We start from the raw sequence: 17,451 nt of genomic DNA, 5'->3' as shown, positions 1-17,451 counted from the left end.
CTTATGTGCACAAGTCTAGGGGAGACTTATATATCTTGTATATGAATCTCCTCCAGTCTATGACAGAGATATGATCACAGACCGAAAAGGGTATGAGCCCATTTTGTTCAACCAGTACATCAGCTTGAGATCAGCATGGGAAGACAATAATGTTCGAGCAACATTTGTATTAGGAGGAGAAAATATTCAAAGCCTTGAAACGATTTGTCCTGACTCAATGCAAAAACGAAAATGTAGAGCCCCAAAAACACACTTCCCAAAATGGGTGTGTTTGATGAAGGCACAAGATTGTAGTGAAACTGATGTGGCTTCAATGGAGGGTGATGATGGCCATCACCTATTTTGGGAACTGCTTAACACCTTGTTACGTACATACCCAGTACATAAAGTTGTGGGTTGGGTTGGGTTAGGTCTAAATGTTGCTCTCTAGTTTGAGTGAGCTCCCTACCCAATAATTAAGACAGGGCCTAAGCATTGGTGGAAGCTTGCCCAAAACTAAATCAATAGCCCAAGTCAACGGAACCAAAAAGGGCTCGACCCAGTCCAAACTCTTTTACATTCTGCATATCAACGGAAATTGGAGAAGCAAAAATCAAAATTTTTTTTTATTTATAAAAAGGTCCCGATATTCTAAATAAATTAAAAATAAAAATGCGCTTTTAGTCAACTTATGTAATTAAGAGCAGTTATATATAGTTATATATGCACTCGAAATCAAGACTCTAAAGAGAAAAAAAATTGAGACGATGTCAGGTTTTCCCTGCAGCACTAAAACCATCCCCACTAGCTATTAATATAATCCATTAATTTTGATATCACTAGTACCACATCATCATCATATAAGTGAAGTCAAGCGCAGTGGCCGAAAAATAAAAAAAGGTTGAACAACCAACAACGTCGGTCATTTTACGTGTAATTTTGCCATGCATCGCATACAATCTTGGTACCGCAATTCTTGTACACGTGTTTACACAAGTGACAACAGCTAAGCCCTCAAGAGGGGGTCAACGGTCAACGGCCAGATCTGTAATTCAATCCCTCAAATTTATAGTACAAATATATATAGATCTCATGTTGTCATACACAACACCTACCTGCATGGATGCGTAGAATATTAAGAGGTCGATCTATATTTCTCTTACATCCAAAAAAACACTTAGATCCTAACTCATTTAGAAACAAGCCGCTCGATATATATGGGTTAAGTCAGTTGATCAGGACAGTAAGTTTAAAGCTCTTTTGCATTCAAGTTTGAATCTCTTCTCTGTAAATTAGTTTAATTTAATTTATTTTTTTTTAAAGCCGATCGATCATATCCATATATAAAAAATCACTTGAATCCGATATCATTTGACTACTCAATTAAATTATTGAAATTTTAATATATATTTTCTTGAAGCGCCGTGTTCATTGATTTTGTATGACACAATTAAATGTCTAAATGATTTTCAATTTGTCAATTTTTGTTTGCAATGATGATCTATGAATGAAGACCTAAACAATAGATGGTTTGAATCGTTGAAAAAAAATTTGTAGAATACCCTAAAAGTCATTCCTCAAATAAAATCAGTTTTAATTTTGTTAATTAAGTACGTACCCCCATAATTCTCTAAAAAACAGAAGCCATTGATATTCAAAGTTTGTTGGGAGATTTTGGAGGCCTGACAATCAACAAGAACAAGTTAGATAGCAACGTTTTTATAGACGATTCAACCCAATTTTAATATAATACATACAGGTGCTACCAACCCTAGATTTGCGACAAGTAATTACCTAAACTGATATAATGTGTACGTATAGGCATAAGGCATGCATCAAATTCATCATCACAAACCCTTCAACAAGCAAAAATTATTTATATATGTAGTGACGATACACACACACACTGCATAAAACTTTCCACGACCACATAAAATGGATATTATGGTTACATAATATTTGGGCACGTGTCACAGCCATAAAATTGAAGTTTCTAAAAGCTTCATTGCTGATCCAAAGAAATTAAATGGGATATATATGTGTGTGTGTCCTGTAGACAGCAAACAAGGAGACATAGATAACAATTATGGTTTGCTTAACAATTACACTATTTTGAGACATGGAATATATAATATTTATAGCGCATGTGCTGATCTTATAAACTACTTATTCTCTAAGTTCAACAGCTGATATCACAGAATTGAAAACAAATGACCTATTTTATCGAGATATGAATATTTAATGTAAAATACTTTTCTTTTTTATTATATAAGTAGGAATTCTTATATTCTTATTAATAACAGTATAATATTTTTAATAAATTATTTTTACATGTATGTTAAACTGTGATGAGGAGGAGTGACTCCTTACGATGAGAAAGCAAGCAGCACCCATATTCAATACGAGGGCAGAAAAGCATCACTTCTTCTAGATTTTCTTTTTGTAGTTTGGGAAGTGAAAGAAGAAATGTGAAAACTGGAAAGCAAAGCAAACAAGCAAGCAGCAATTTGATTTGACTTCAAGGCAAAATCTCAGTGAGATTGAGATTATATAATAAGATAATAATTGACCAATTTGGGTAATGTTAGATAGAGGTGGATGGACTACAGCACCTGATTTTCAATGACTCAGATTTCTTGTTACAATGCTACTGCAGATAAAAGAAGCACACTTGCTTGCTGCCGGAAGAGGACATTTGTCAGTTCAGGATTGCAGGAGATGGGTTGACTTTGTTGTTGGAAAGTAGGAAGTACACTTGTCTCCGTTTGCTATACGTGGCTAGATTTTAATGGCTTGATTTCTAAGACGTTCCAGCTTGGAAAGTTAGGGAACATGTGTTAACAACATGACACATCATCATGAACTTTTCTGGGTTTATTATTTTTGAATGATTAAAGGTGCGGAAAATCAAATAAACATTTTTTTTTGTTTTTTTTTTTTGTTTATCTTTTGTGCTAAGGCAATTCACAATTAGGTTCCTAGCATTCTTCAAAACGGCAGCATTCAACATAGAACTAAATTTGTTTGACAAAATAAAAACATTATGTCAATTATTGTAGGACCAACCAAAGAAATTTTTTCAATTATTTATAGTAGATTTCAACCAATCAAGAAATTTAGAACTCTTTTAGAAAAAAGACAAATTCTGAAAAAGATAGTCAAAGGATTCAATATTATCATGACCAAAAAAAAAAAACACGACATGAATCAAACTTCCGTTTTCTAATTTATCAATGATTGACAACTATGGTGAAATATGTTCAAAAAAATAATGTTGCATGATCACCAATGCATGATCATGATTCTATGAAGTCTTTGAATTGGGACGTTCATCTTCAACGGCGAAATTAAAAATTTTTTCAGAGGTGAATTATTATTTCTTATGACAGTTAACGTAAGTGAAGTGAAACGCTTGGTTTTTTTTTTTTTTTTTTTCTGGGTAAATTTTGTAATATTATATGATATTGTGGAGCATTTTGCTGATGACAGCCAACGTAAATGAAGAAAGCCCTTCGACAACAAGTAACCTCAGAAAGTTGATAGAAAATATGATCAAATGGTGAATGAATCACGAAACAGAAGGGATGGAAGCTTTTCTCCTTGTTGATAGCAGATCTAACAACCCTACCGCCCCATCATTTTCAGTACTTGGGTACATACATTTACGAAGAAAAATTAAAACTAATAAATAAAAAAGTCAACCCCATACGTCCAAAAGCTTCATAGTTTGTATTATTCCCGCTGGCACAATTGTATCCATGCATAAGATAAGATTAATAAAACTAGACACACCATGTTTACTTTTACATGTGACCCAATTCCTCGGCTTTGTTTTAATTTTATTTTTTGTTGCTTTTTTGGCGTGTGCTTATAGCTTAATTATATACCTAATATTACATTCATATACTGCACATAAATAAATGGACATGTGGCATGAGGCCGGCGCCAAATCCCTTTGACTTCAAATTGTTTCTCAAACTTCATCCCTCCGCTAGATATATATATATATTCCTCATCTTTCCCTTTTCATCAGCAACTTAATTGCACTACTTTCCAATTATAAGTCACAAAGTAGCTTAATTCGAAATCGAAAACTTCTGATCTCCAGGTCCACATCAAGTTTGATAACAACATCTGCTGTGCCATTGCCAAGATGGGAAGAGCTCCTTGCTGTGATAAAAATGGACTCAAGAAAGGTCCATGGACTACTGAAGAAGATGCTTTGCTCGTCGATTACGTTCAGAAACACGGAACGGGGAATTGGCGAAACCTTCCGAAGAACGCAGGTGTGTACATGTACATATATATGATCATGTTCATCAAACAGTTTGTTTTCATTCTAATTAATGATTGAAATGTAATTACATGTATAGGGCTTGAAAGATGTGGGAAGAGTTGCCGCCTTAGATGGACAAACTACCTGAGACCTGATATAAAGAGAGGAAGATTCTCCTTTGAAGAAGAAGAGACTATAATCCAGCTACATAGCATCCTGGGAAACAAGTAAGCTTAATTGCTAAACATATTTAATATGATTTTTTTTTTTGTAATTAATTGCTCCTCCTGACCAAATTATCTGTTTTCCAATAATGTCAGATGGTCAGCTATTGCAGCTCGGTTGCCAGGGAGGACAGACAATGAGATCAAGAACTACTGGAACACGCATATCAGAAAGAGGCTCCTTAAAATGGGAATTGATCCGGTGACACATGCTCCACGAATCGACCTTCTTGATCTGTCCTCAATTCTCAGCTCATATATGTGCAACAATCCAGCTGCTGCCCTTCTCAATTTGTCAAGCTTGCTGAGTAGCACCCAGCAGCAGCAACCGCTTGTCAATCCAGAGCTGCTAAGGCTGGCAACCAATCTGTTGTCAATCAAACAAGAAAACCCAGAATTGTGTTCCCAAAACTATAATCTCCATGATCAAAACCAGCTCTGCAATTCCCAGCCGCAAAATAGCCAAGTGCTCCCACCTTTACAGTCCCATGACCAGCTCCAAGATCTCATCCAAGGGGACTTTTCTGCTGACGTGGCGAAAATGAAACAGCTTATGCAAGTGATCAATGCGGAAGGGTACTCACCCAACATGACCAACTTTAACTGCCCCACAGTTTCCCAAGAAAATATGGTTCATTCAAATTTGGGGGCTGATCATCAAACTGCTGTTTGCCAACCAAGCTATGTGCCTTGCACTACTTCAAGTGATCCCACAAACATTCCTGATTTGCCCGAAAATTATTTCCAATCTTTGAATTACAACAGAAGTAGCGATTTCAGCTTCGATTCTGTTATGTCGACGCCTTATTCAAGCCCCACCGCATTGAATTCATCGGGAACATACATAAACAGCAGCACAGAGGATGAAAAAGAAAGCTATTGCAGCGACTGGTTGAAGTTTGAAATCCCAGAGAGTGTTTTGGATATTAACGATATTATGTAGAGATCTTTTAGACTCAAATCTTCTGTTTTGTGTTTCTAGTTTGATTTGATTTCTGGTACAAGTAGTTGATGTGGATAATGAGATTCTTTGTCGTCATTGTTTATTAATTAACTCCAGTTTTTTTTTTTTTTTTTTTTTTTTTTTTTTTTTTTTTTTTTTTTTTTTGGTGTGTACCAAAGTAGAATTGCATGCACATTAATTGCAAATTAGGTTTGTTCCATTCCATGCACTGTGAAGAAAATATTCTTGTCAAAGCATCTGTTATCATTTTCTTTGCCAAAATATTAATGTTGTTTGAATTTAGTATATTCTGACTTGTTACCACCCTGCCGTCACCACTGGCATGCATGTCTGTTCGATCAGCTCTGCCAGCAAAAATACATGAGTTCAAGGTTTAAACAATGTACAGTTCAATGGTTCTTGAGATCTCTACATATATATCCGGGAAGAAGGAAAAAAAAGTCTGGGTGGGAGCTATCGAACTTTTTCTGGTATAACTTGGTAAAAAAATTGAATGTCTATGGGAAGTACGTAAGTGAAATGATACGTGAAAAATTGATCCAATTGGGTAGTTCATCTTATATTGTTGGTACATGTAGGCCCATCACTTACAAACTCAAATGAATTACAGAGAAGCAAACTATAGGTCTTTTTTGATAAGTTCCGAAGTCCTCATTTCGTACATGTTCCATTAAATCTATGTAGTAGCAAGCTGTGAGGCACATAAAAAATATAGGCCAACGGGGTCTAGTCTAATGAAAAAGAATTTTGACTTGCATACCAGATATTTAAGATTTGAATCTCAATGACATCATAGTCGTGTGTGTGTGAGAAAACTCATCGCCAGTAGTTTAGACTATCGATATATATATTCATAGTAAATGAATTAATGATTAATCCACATTTATCATATGAAGATGTTCATTGCCACAATATAAATTTATCTCCCCTTTTATCTTTTCTTCACTTTTTTTTTTTTTTTTTTATGTGTCTAATTTGTACGCGTTTTGCATATTTAGCATATACAAACGTACATTGGTAGAACTCTGATGATGATCATTATTTTGGGTTTTGAGTTTTTGCCACCTGCCAAGTACGCTGACCATGTATGTAGTAGTGTGGTTGATCTGGAAGAAAATGAAGCTGCTTCTTCTTTTCGTTTTGGTCAATCAGCTACGCATTTTCGTGCGTATTCGATCTACTTTCAGTCTTTCTTCTTAGCTTTTTCTCGACCGCCCAATATCCACAAACCCACTTACTTGTTCAATAAAAAATAAAATTTTGATTTCAAAGCTCATAAGTACTCAAAAAGTGTGTTATTGTCTTCACATGCCTCTTCATATCATCATTGTTCCACCAGAAAAAAAAAAACAAACAAACGAACACAACCACATAATTTAGCAGGTGTTGAATTATTGTGTGGAGCATATGTGGCCATGCTTGCTACCAAATAAAACAGATAGGATTATAGTGTAGGAAATTAGTGGACTTTCTATCTGTAATGGGTTTTATGTCCTTTGAACTCATTTTTAAAATTTTATTTTGATGTAATTGGCTTTGTCTTTCTATATTAATGAAACTTGTTTATGACGAAAAAAGAAAAAAAAGTGGGTTGTGGGAATGGAACCTCATCATTTTCCACTAATTATTTTCTTTTATTAAGTTCGAAGGAACACGTGAAAGAAAAACATTCGTATTCATCTTTTATTTTTCTTGTCTTTGTGACAATAGAAAGTGTGCATTGAATTTGTTCCAATCACACAAAGAAAGAATATTGAAGTTGTGAGAGCCTTTTCTTCCACTTAAAGTGGGGGCAAATTCAACCCGACACATTTAGCACCTCCTTTTTTCCATCAATTTTTGACATATGATCTTCATTCAAGGAGTCAAGCAAAGCATGACATAATTATTGCGCTATAAATTCAAAAAAAAAAAAACGTCTTGTCTAGGCAAGAAGTTTAGTATTGAAAAAAAAAAGAAGGTAAAATGGACTAGTGGCGGCTTGATTGATCGATTCTTTTTGTTATTCTTCACATGCTTTCATTGTTTTTTCAGAGAAAATGCGCATTTGGGTCAAAATAACTTTTATTTGGTGGCTAGAAAATAAATGGAAACCGATGATTTATTTGAAGACTTTGACACTCGACGACACATGTCGACCTTTCCTCTATTGATCAGGAAGAAGAGGAAGAGAGAGCCGTGTAAATCATGAACAAGGTCATCTGTTTCAGTTTGGCTTGAACCGGCCGGCTCATTTTTCTTTGTCATCTAAATCCTAATTACTTTACTTTTAGTTTGCCTTTTACACTTTTGATATTGATGATCACCGTTAATATTATAAACTTAAATCCCTAGCTCATCTAATCCCTTTCTTAAAATTTACGCATCTTCAAGGATAAGAAATGCTCTTAATTGTTGTTCAATTTAGGATATGAAATTCCCTTTGATATATGTGATATAACATTTGCATAATTAGGTTCAAGCTAATTTGGTGAAAATTACCTCAGCACCGCTTTACCCAACTCTAGTGAAAATTACCCTTGCCTTACTGCTACAGCTTGAGTACATTGTGAAATTTGTGTAGAGCTACGACACCGCTACAGCTCAGGTGCTCGCACCACCTCCTTATAGTCTTATGATTATGTTTCTCTTGCCTTGTCGGGGCTGTTCTAAGAGTTGTTAGCTTATGGTGGCAGATCTGTGTTGGTTTAGTTTTTCTGTTGAGTTTGACGTTGTTTTGCTTATTGGGTTGTTTTGTTGTTCTTAATCCAGTTAGTTTTGTCATTTTTATTTTTGTTAACCTGATGATATCATTATTTGGGACAGTTTGTTTATTCTTGTTCATATGATATTGGAGATTAGTTAGATTCTTTGGGCTTCCTTGTTGGGTTGCTTTGTTTGTTGTTTAAGTGCCCTCCCCGTTTTGGGGTGAGGTTTTGGAATGAAGTTCATCTTCTGACAGGAAAAAAAAAACATTTGCATAATTATGTATGAGAGAAAATGACTGAATCAAACTGGTTATTAACTAAATTGATCTGGTTCGATTATACTACTAGTTTGAAGGTTAAACATAATCATAATGTTGCAATAGTTAAGTATGCAGTTTGATACCTAAAGCTAATCGAATCAGACTATGTTTGCTCTCAATTTTTATTTTTTTTTAGTACAAGGGGAAGGGAATTACTCAAACCAATTTGAGATATAACATATAAGATAAATTCATATTGAACGCACAATTCAGATTGTCACCATGATATCTCAAACAATGTTCAAGTGAATAGTTATTGTGCACAGATACAAACTATTCAACACTCACATCCTCACCCTTGCAATCGACAATGGCCCGAATCTCCCCTGAAGACACCACACCATGTCTTTTCTTTTCGTACAAGGCTTGCCAATACCCGACAACCGTACGTACTAGGAGAGTGTATATACTAATAGCCTGCATTTGCAACAACACCATCATTGAACCTTTTAGGCTTTTCCTCTCCTACTTTCTACGCTCAATTACCAAAAACTTTGCGAGGAGGATCATCTATCTATTGCTTTTCCTTCTGACCTAATCTTCTTTGATAAAATAATCTCTGATTCAAAATCTTAAAGAAAAGCCAAGTCCATTAGCTTTTTTTAAGGACGAATGGGGCTTGCACTAAAACACACCAAAAGCCTAGTGATCTCTAACAATTTTAAAACACAGAGGGGGGACCCAACCCAAGAGAGCCCAAGGGAGAGAAAAAGCTTTAAAATGAAGGAAAAAAAAAAGAAAACCAGTGGGGCAAACGAGAGAGAGTGTTGAGCTTTTCCCAAAGGAACTTTTGGTTGGAATAATTTTTGCTTGATTGGCGCTTTATGTTTGTCTTGTCTTTAAACACAACATGCATCTCCTTTCATTCATTCATTTCTCCCTTGGACTGTTGCTCTCCCTTGTATATATATATTCCACTCTCTCTCTCTCTCTCTTATCTTTTCTGTGATTTGGAACCTACTACTTGGTTTTTTTCTGCTAATTTTTCCTCTGTAGATATGGAATATCAATAAGCAAAGATAATGGACACCATTTTGGACATTTTACAATTTTTCTTTTTTCTGCATATAAAAAAGGGTAGGTAAAACAAACAGTGTTTGGAACTTTGGAGTGTGGCCATTCCATTTCGTTCCATGTGAACTGCAATGTAATGTCTTCTCTCTCTCTCTCTCTCACTCTCTGACTGACCAGTTTTGTATTACTTTATGTTATCTTTTTGAAAAATAATTTGTGGAAAAGTTGGATGCTTTGGCTGTCACGCAGGCACACGATGACTTTTGTCTGAAGGAGGAGCTATTACCCAGTAACCACACACGCTCAAGGTCACGCATATGGTGCTTGCTTGAAAGGGTTCAACACAGAAACGGTCAATTACCTAGGATGCCCTCCCATTCCACATTTGTTTCCTTTTTCATGCACAAGTTTCAATACACAAAAACTCTCCCATCCCTCTTTTGCTTTCTCTTTTTAACCTTTACCCCTTTTTCATTTTTAAAGAACTTTAGAGCGGTAACACATTAAATTCACACGCATTACACGAATGTAATGATTCAAATCTAGAATCTTTTCTGCCTGTTATTCACCTTGTTCTTGTTGGCCATGCTAATTTCTCATTAATAATTATACCCTTTTGGCTTTTTTATTTATTTATTATATATGAATATTAATATGATTAATAATATGGCTATTGCTTGCTTGGTTTATACTTTATATCATTATTAGATTATTAAGATGTCATTAGCACAAAATGGGACATCAATGGCTCAATGACCCTCTGGCCTCTTCTGTAGCAAAAGTAGGAAAAAGGCTATGGCAAGTTCATGGTGCTCAGCAATCACTCAAACTTGAAAAAATAAAAAGAAAGAGAGAGGAGATAGAGCACCTTCATTTCATATCATATCAGAGTGTGAGGAGGATAGAGAATGAAAAGGAAAATGACACCACAAGCTGCCAAATCTTTAGACAGCCTTTTTTCTTATCATGCAAAAAACCCAGTATTATACCACCCCTTCTTTCTCAGTCTAGCCTCTACCAAACGAATATCTTCTATTTCTCCTGGACCCCACAACCCAACCCAATTGCCCTTTTCCTTTTTAAATAATTGAATCCAAAAGTAGAATCCTTTTCCATATAGTTCATATACTATATAGTATAATACACAACTGATGAATGCCCACTGTACTTCGTGAGTGAACTATACACAGTAGAGAGAGCGTCTCTGCATAAATCTATCTCTCTCTCTCTCTCTCTCTCTCTCTCTCTCTCTGAGTCAGCTCACGGTTCATCCTTCCTTTTTCATCTGGATTATAAACCCATCAAATCATATCCACCATTTCTAGAGAAAGAAAACAGAAACAACCACAAAGAAAAGAAGAAAAGAGAAAAAACCGATCTTTCTTTCTGGGTGGGTTTCTACCATTTATCTCACAGTTCTCTCAGTCCCATCTCTGCTCAGTTGTTTTGGCTTTTGCTCTGTTTAGGTCGTGAGGAGGAGACAGTGGGTGCCAGCAGCAGCCTTGCAGCCCTGAAAAGCAAAAACACAATGGCTGTCCTTTGAATATTTCAGAATCTCCTCCTTTTTCACCTTTACTATTTCATAATTTCAAAAAGAAGCATAAAGCTCTCTCCTTTCTCAAACAAAAACAAAATCAGATATCAAAGTGCTTATCTTTCCCTCACTTTCGTCCCGCTTATCATCATTTTCCTCAGAAACAAACACAACTTCACCTCAAAATGCCATCATTTCCAACCTCCGCCACTTTCACCTTCTTCCTTCTCTTGTTAATATCCAGCTTTAACATTACCCTCGCCGGTTTACTTGCTCAACCGATAACCGGTCACCCCCAGCCACTCAAACCGGGCGAGTACTCCAGCCCCAACACTGTCCCGGCCCTCCCGTCCCAAACCCCAACCCAAACCTGCCACCTCGACCTCTCCGATGAGCTCTTCGGCGGCGTCAGCCAAGCATGCGGCCGAGACCTCGACCGCAGCCGATGCTGCCCTGTCCTAGCCGCCTGGCTCTTCGCTGCCCATGCCAGGTCAGCTCTCGAACTCCCCTCATCGGCTCCGGCTCCTTCCGCCGGCCTCGACCAGCCGATGATGCCGGACGACTCGCAGAAGTGCGTCAACTCCCTGCAGTCCTCGCTTGTGGGCCGAAATATCCGGATTCCTCAGCCGAACGCCAGCTGCGACGCCGTTTTGTGCTTCTGCGGCATCCGGCTCCACCAGATCGGCTCCCTCAGCTGCCCCGCCGCTTTTAACCTGTCGCTAGGTTTTCACAACGCCACGCCCACCGCTGCCGTGAAGAACTTGGAGAAGAACTGCCGCAACTCTTCGTATTCTGGCTGCACCAAGTGCCTCGGCGCTCTCCAGAAGGTCAGTTTCGTCTTTCCACAATTCTATAACATATTTTGTTTTGTTTGACCAGAATGCCGTCTTACTTGACTGGTAATTACTAATTGCAGCTCAAGGGTGGGAGCAAGAACGGAACGGCGGGGGACAAGTCCACGAGCGACAGAGCGAGCAAGATGTTCAACAGGGACTGCCAGCTCATGGGGCTGACGTGGCTGCTGGCCCGGAACAAAACAGCGTACATACCCACTGTTTCGGCGGTGCTGCGGGCCATAATGTACAGTGCGCACCCACCGCACGAGTCCACGTGTAGCCCGGACCAGGAGAACATGCCGCTGGCCGTAGATTCACTGCAGTTCGATAAGGCGCAAGCGACCGCATCGTCACCGTCCATTTTGTTGTTTCCGATTCTGCCCCTGATCATTTTGGTGTCTCTGTTTGTTTAGGGTGAGAGAGAGGGGATCAAGATTCAAGTCTGGGTTTTTGCCCCATTTTTTTGGTAATCCCTGTCGTGTCGGTTCACGTGATGCAAGTAGACAAACGGCTGTTGGGTGTTTTTGTCATTTTGCCCACTGTAAATTTCAGCTCATAGTAAGTACAGCAGGGAAGTTCTTACTTTTACTAATTCAAATTTCTTTACATTTTTATTTTTAGAAAGAAATATTCTAAATTACTCTAATTTACTGAAAAAGGATCGGCCTATCGAGGTGTAGTGGACAGACACACTGTCTTAACCAACTGAATTGTTCACCTCTGCAAAAAATGGGAACACTGCCTTCTTGGTACTATAATGAGTTGGTCCTCAAGTGACTGGCTTTTAAGTTTGGATTAAGACTCAGTGGGTAAGAATAGTAAAGGCAATTTGAGGTTTGAGACATTCTCTATCTGATTATTTATTTATGGTGCTGAAAATTTGTGGGAGTGCATTAATGGTAAATGATTTGGAATTAAGAAGCAAGGAGGGGCTAGAGAATTAAAGAAATGTGGTAGTGGCACCCAAAGCTCATTAATGACCATTTGTGTTGGGGGTGTTTAGAAAGCTACACACAGAGACAGAAAATAGCATTAGCAACTCCCCATGACTGAGTATGTTGGTCGCATAGAAATGCAAAACTGGGACGCGAGATGCTAAGAATTTTGGATTATAAAACCCAAACACATTGTTATCTGAAGATTAGATTAATTAAATAAAGTTTTAATTAGGTAGTTTTACATCTTCTAGGGAGCGAATTGCGGATGAATTATTGTCGTCGCGTAGCCCAGCTTGGATAAATGTTTTATTTTGTGGACATCAATTTTTTGTTTGTAGCGATTTTGACACTCCTCTTTTGAATGAGTTTTTGTTTTTTTTTGGGCGTGGTCCATCGGCCTGTATAACTCCATAGCATTTGGGTGCAAAATAATTTTGACTTCAGCATGTCCAATTTCTCAGCCTCTACGCTTGTATCTAATGGAACAGTTTGGAGTCTAAATTTGAATGGCCCTTTAGGCTGCATTTGTTTTGTGGGATAGAAAATGTTTTCCCCCAAAAAATACAATGCAGAAGCAAAGAATTAGTTCCAATGCTTCCTAAATGTTCTTGTGAAATAAAATAAAATAAAAAACTGAAAAACCAAATATTTACTTCTACCATTTAATAATGAATCACCAAAAAACAGAATCCAGTCTTACTGTGGCAAATTGGAACAACCTTCAAGTCAGTTAAATCAAATTTTTACCAGCCCTTGCCTATAAGCCACAACCAATCAAGTGTTACACCTGCAAATATACCTACCAGTAGGAACACAACCAGCAAGTTTCCTAAAGCATTTTGCTCTGGCCCCTGCAAAACCCAAATTCTGATCAATCTTACTTCTTTAACTAAACAAACTGTTAAACTTTTCAAGTATAAAATGCAATGTACAAACCTTGTAACCTTTGGGTGCTGAAGTAAGCACACAGACTGTGAGGTAACCATTAGATAAACCCAAGAAGGATGTGAGCATTATCATCCAGCCTTGGTCACCATACCTGGCAGTGAAATAGAATGCCGGGACGAGCAAGAAACGAGAAAGAATCACAACCATGAGCCCTCTACGATTTTCCAACTTGAGGAATTTCACCAGCGGAATGTATCTCCCAATCAGATCAGACACATTGTACATTGCAATCAAAACCAGAGCATACCTGACATGTATAATTCCAGATTTTAGAACAAAATTCTTGTTGACACCAAGTAACGTTATGTTTAAGTACATACCATGTACCCAAGCTGTGTGATCCGGTGTCTTCGGATAAGAATCCGGGGAAAATTGACAAAGTGAGGGCATAGATTAGAAACATATCGAGTGCATAATCAATGTTTTGAAGCAGCAATTGTTTGTTCCCCAGCCGCTCTAGATCTCTCTGCTCTTCCTCATCCTGCATGAATTTACATTGTTCTTTCTTAGAACATTAGAAGATGAATGCGTTGGGGCATTATTTGAGCATATGTTGGAGCGAATGACATACTGCTTCAGGCAATGTTTGGATGCCACCAGCAGCAAGGTCAGCAGAAACAGTTTTTGATCCTTCTGAAGCGGCCTTTGAGCGATAGTACTTAACAATTGGTAGCTTCGGAAAGGCAAAAGCATAAAGAATCACGCAGAGAAGCTCAAAGATTGAAGAGATTGCAAAGAACAAAACTGCAGTGGAAAAAAAAAAAAAAAAAGCCAGTGCTTTAATGTAAGTTGAACATGCATATATATATGGTAGGCAAGACCATGCACAGATACAAAATATCAGAAGATTTAAGTTTATGATGGTCCTAAAGAAAACAGTAACATGTTCAACAACAAATATGAGAACTTGAAAACTGGAACCTACTAGCTCCTTTCCGAAGACCATTATGGGAATTCTCAAATGCTGCCTTTGTAATTAACCTCAAAGCAGAGGTTAGGGCTCCTGATGCAGCCAAACCAGCAAGGAAAGACTGAACAGTTTGAAACAAGAAAACTCACAAATTTATAATCAGGTCCACAAATTTCGACAACTTGAAGGAAAACGAAAATGAAACATAGAGCATGTAATTGTTATGCAAAACAAATACTGACTTGGATGAGTTCTCCTGACATGAAAGAGAGGTCTCCAACCATTCCTCCTTGCACATGAGCATCTGCAATTCCAAAGGCAGCACTAATGGCACAAATTCCAATAAAAGTTCCAAGGCCTCCTCTCCCAGATGTAGCTAAATCCAACTATGGCAGAATGAAGCACATTTAGAGGCTTAATCATATGTTTCTCAATCGCAGCATTTGGTGATGTTATTTGAAGATTTAAATTGCACTTACAACTAGCACCAATAGAGAAGTTATGAAAAATAGGACATATCCAAATAAGTTTCTTTTCCTAGTATTCATCTTCGCCTCATGATACGACAAGATTATAATTGTTCCAAGCGCAAATGGCTGGTACACCAGAGTGAGGATCCTTGCAGGATGGTATCTCTGCATCAGGGGAAAAAAGAAAATTAAACTTCAACTGATGAGGCAATCCAATTCCAAATGCTACAACTGTCAAAACATATTGTCTACTTGCACATAACTCAAAGAAAATCTGAGAGATAGGTACAATGTAGAAACTAGATATTGTAGTTTCTGAATCGAAATCATATCGGATAGGACAGTTACCGGGAACAAGTCAACATAGTAATCTTCTATTGTAAGCATACTGTTCCATGAAAAGAGGCATCCATTTCCCAGAAGCCAGCACACCACCATTGCAGCATACTTCCCCTATAATTGAGAACCAATGCATATCAGAAACTGGTTCAACAAATAGATTTTCTCTAATTGCAAGTTCATTCTAGTTTAAAGGAAACAAAAGAAGCACTACAAACCTCAAGCTTTGGTGGGGGTCTATTTACATCAGGGCTTCCCATGATTGCCTCAGTTCAACCAGCTCCCCTACAAGTTATGATGTTATGGCAAATCATTTGGTTTATTGACTACATAAAATAAGCCACTAACATCAAATCTTAGTGTGAATCTGCCGCTAAATGCAATAAATTATAGTCAACCTATCTTCAATGATTATGTTTAAAGTATACATTCATATCCCTTCAAATTCTTGCTTGCACAGCAACCAGAACATTGTGTACTAGGTTCAACCAGTGAAGGCTTCACACATTTAAGTGAGCATTGGTCCAACCCTTATCTACAATGCAGACGTAAAATTTGAATTCTAGCCTCTTCTTCCCCTAAAGTCTCATTACAAGTAAGAACAAATATGAGAAGTCCTCCCCAACCAACTCCAAAGATTTCATTTTTATTATGCAAGAAGCAACAAAAACATTAATCTAAACCAGCCCATTATAGATTTATGAATGCAACCAAGCAAGCACCTTTGACTTTTATTCACCACTCTCTCTATGTCACATGAGAGAGAGAGAGAGAGAGAGAGAGAGAGAGAGAGAGAGAGAGAGAGAGAGAAACAGGAGTAGAAACAGAGCAGATAAACACGCAAAATCAAATCTTTATCCACAAAGGAGAAATGCAAACTTACTCTTTGAAGAAGGTGGGTGGGATGGATATGTATGTTGGACTGAGAAAATAGACTCTTTGATTCTTCTGAATCTTTTCCCAGAATCTGAATCTTCTGCTCCCTCTTTTATATGGTATTTTACACCAATGGGAACAGAACACCCTTTTCAACAAAATACTACTCCAAAAAAGGTGAAAACTTTTAGGCGTCTGCTGTGAAAATCCAGAGTGGCAGTGATGACGTCTGTTGGGGGCAAGGGAGATTTCTCTGCCCTATCTCATTCTTCTTCTGCGGCCTCCGGCTTCTAAACATTCATCAAAGTCTAATCCAAACCAATTCTCCCCACTTTTTTTTGTTTCGGAACGGAAAAGAAAAGAAAAGAAAAGAAAATAGAAAATAACGGGAGAAGAGAAGAGAAGATTTGGTATTGAAATGAACAGTTCCGATCTCTTGGACCACAGGAGTCCAAGAGATTGTGGTCACTCACCGTTAAATATTAATCCAATGGTTCAAAATGATATATATAAATGCAATATGACATAAATGATTATTACCCGATTCAAATTATAAATGAGTGAACCGTTAAATTTACATCTAACGGTGAGTTACCATAAATCTCTTAGACTACAGGGATCCAAGAGATCAAGACTGTTGAAATGAAAATGATTAATTCGGAAGTGTTTTGAGTTTGAGGAGGACGTTAACGAGGAGACAGTTGTTGGGTTTTCTTTCCATGAAAAAGACAAGGAGGAGTGAAACTCTAAAAGAGGACGTTTTCTGTATTCACATTTGGAGGCGTTGACTCTGCCGTCACGGCGCCTATTACTCATCACTTTCACATTGGTACTCTAATTTTAATAACATTTTTTAAGGAAAACAACATTATTATTATTATTATTATTATTATTATTATTATTATGTCATTTTATGATGTAACATAACATGTCATTTGTTGTAACATAACTCATTCGAGCCTCTGCTTCATCACATATATATTTTTTTGTTATTGCTGAAAGGAGAATTTGAATTTCAGAGCTGTTTCAATATTAAAAAGAGAAGTATATGCATTTGGCTGAGGATTTCTATGAGAAATTAATAAAAGAAGATGAAGAAAAGAAAGAAAGTAAAAAGAAGATGGGGGAAAAAAAAA

At 37.3% G+C, this 17,451-nt stretch overlaps 3 protein-coding genes across 4 annotated transcripts; 2 read left to right on the top strand and 1 right to left on the bottom strand.

Moving 5' to 3' along the window:
* Positions 1 to 4,115: 4,115 nt before the first annotated feature.
* On the top strand, positions 4,116 to 5,484 carry LOC117621581 (transcription factor MYB41-like). Its single transcript, XM_034352143.1, has 3 exons — positions 4,116 to 4,265; positions 4,353 to 4,482; positions 4,576 to 5,484. Exons 1-3 carry the CDS (start codon positions 4,133 to 4,135, stop codon positions 5,420 to 5,422), a joined length of 1,110 nt encoding a protein of 369 aa, XP_034208034.1. The 5' UTR covers positions 4,116 to 4,132; the 3' UTR covers positions 5,423 to 5,484.
* A 5,184-nt stretch (positions 5,485 to 10,668) lies between these two features.
* On the top strand, positions 10,669 to 12,432 carry LOC117623447 (uncharacterized GPI-anchored protein At4g28100). Its single transcript, XM_034354433.1, has 2 exons — positions 10,669 to 11,825; positions 11,915 to 12,432. Exons 1-2 carry the CDS (start codon positions 11,184 to 11,186, stop codon positions 12,245 to 12,247), a joined length of 975 nt encoding a protein of 324 aa, XP_034210324.1. The 5' UTR covers positions 10,669 to 11,183; the 3' UTR covers positions 12,248 to 12,432.
* An 832-nt stretch (positions 12,433 to 13,264) lies between these two features.
* LOC117622106 (equilibrative nucleotide transporter 3-like) lies at positions 13,265 to 16,670 on the bottom strand. Of its 2 annotated transcripts, none has more exons than XM_034352654.1 (10): positions 16,323 to 16,670; positions 15,658 to 15,724; positions 15,449 to 15,553; positions 15,110 to 15,265; positions 14,873 to 15,016; positions 14,646 to 14,751; positions 14,292 to 14,464; positions 14,041 to 14,201; positions 13,709 to 13,967; positions 13,265 to 13,623 (listed from the first exon to the last, which is right to left on the bottom strand). In XM_034352654.1, exons 2-10 carry the CDS (start codon positions 15,697 to 15,699, stop codon positions 13,516 to 13,518), a joined length of 1,254 nt encoding a protein of 417 aa, XP_034208545.1. In that variant the 5' UTR covers positions 15,700 to 15,724; positions 16,323 to 16,670; the 3' UTR covers positions 13,265 to 13,515. The 2 variants fall into 2 exon arrangements, with proteins under 2 accessions (XP_034208545.1, XP_034208546.1); XM_034352655.1 differs by lacking the exon at positions 16,323 to 16,670 and adding an exon at positions 15,838 to 16,258.
* Positions 16,671 to 17,451: the final 781 nt, after the last annotated feature.

This window comes from Prunus dulcis, chromosome 3, assembly GCF_902201215.1.
Source record: "Prunus dulcis chromosome 3, ALMONDv2, whole genome shotgun sequence".
Taxonomy (NCBI): domain Eukaryota; kingdom Viridiplantae; phylum Streptophyta; class Magnoliopsida; order Rosales; family Rosaceae; genus Prunus; species Prunus dulcis.
Note: the sequence above shows the minus strand (reverse complement) of the source record. Positions and strands in the feature narration are given on the sequence as shown.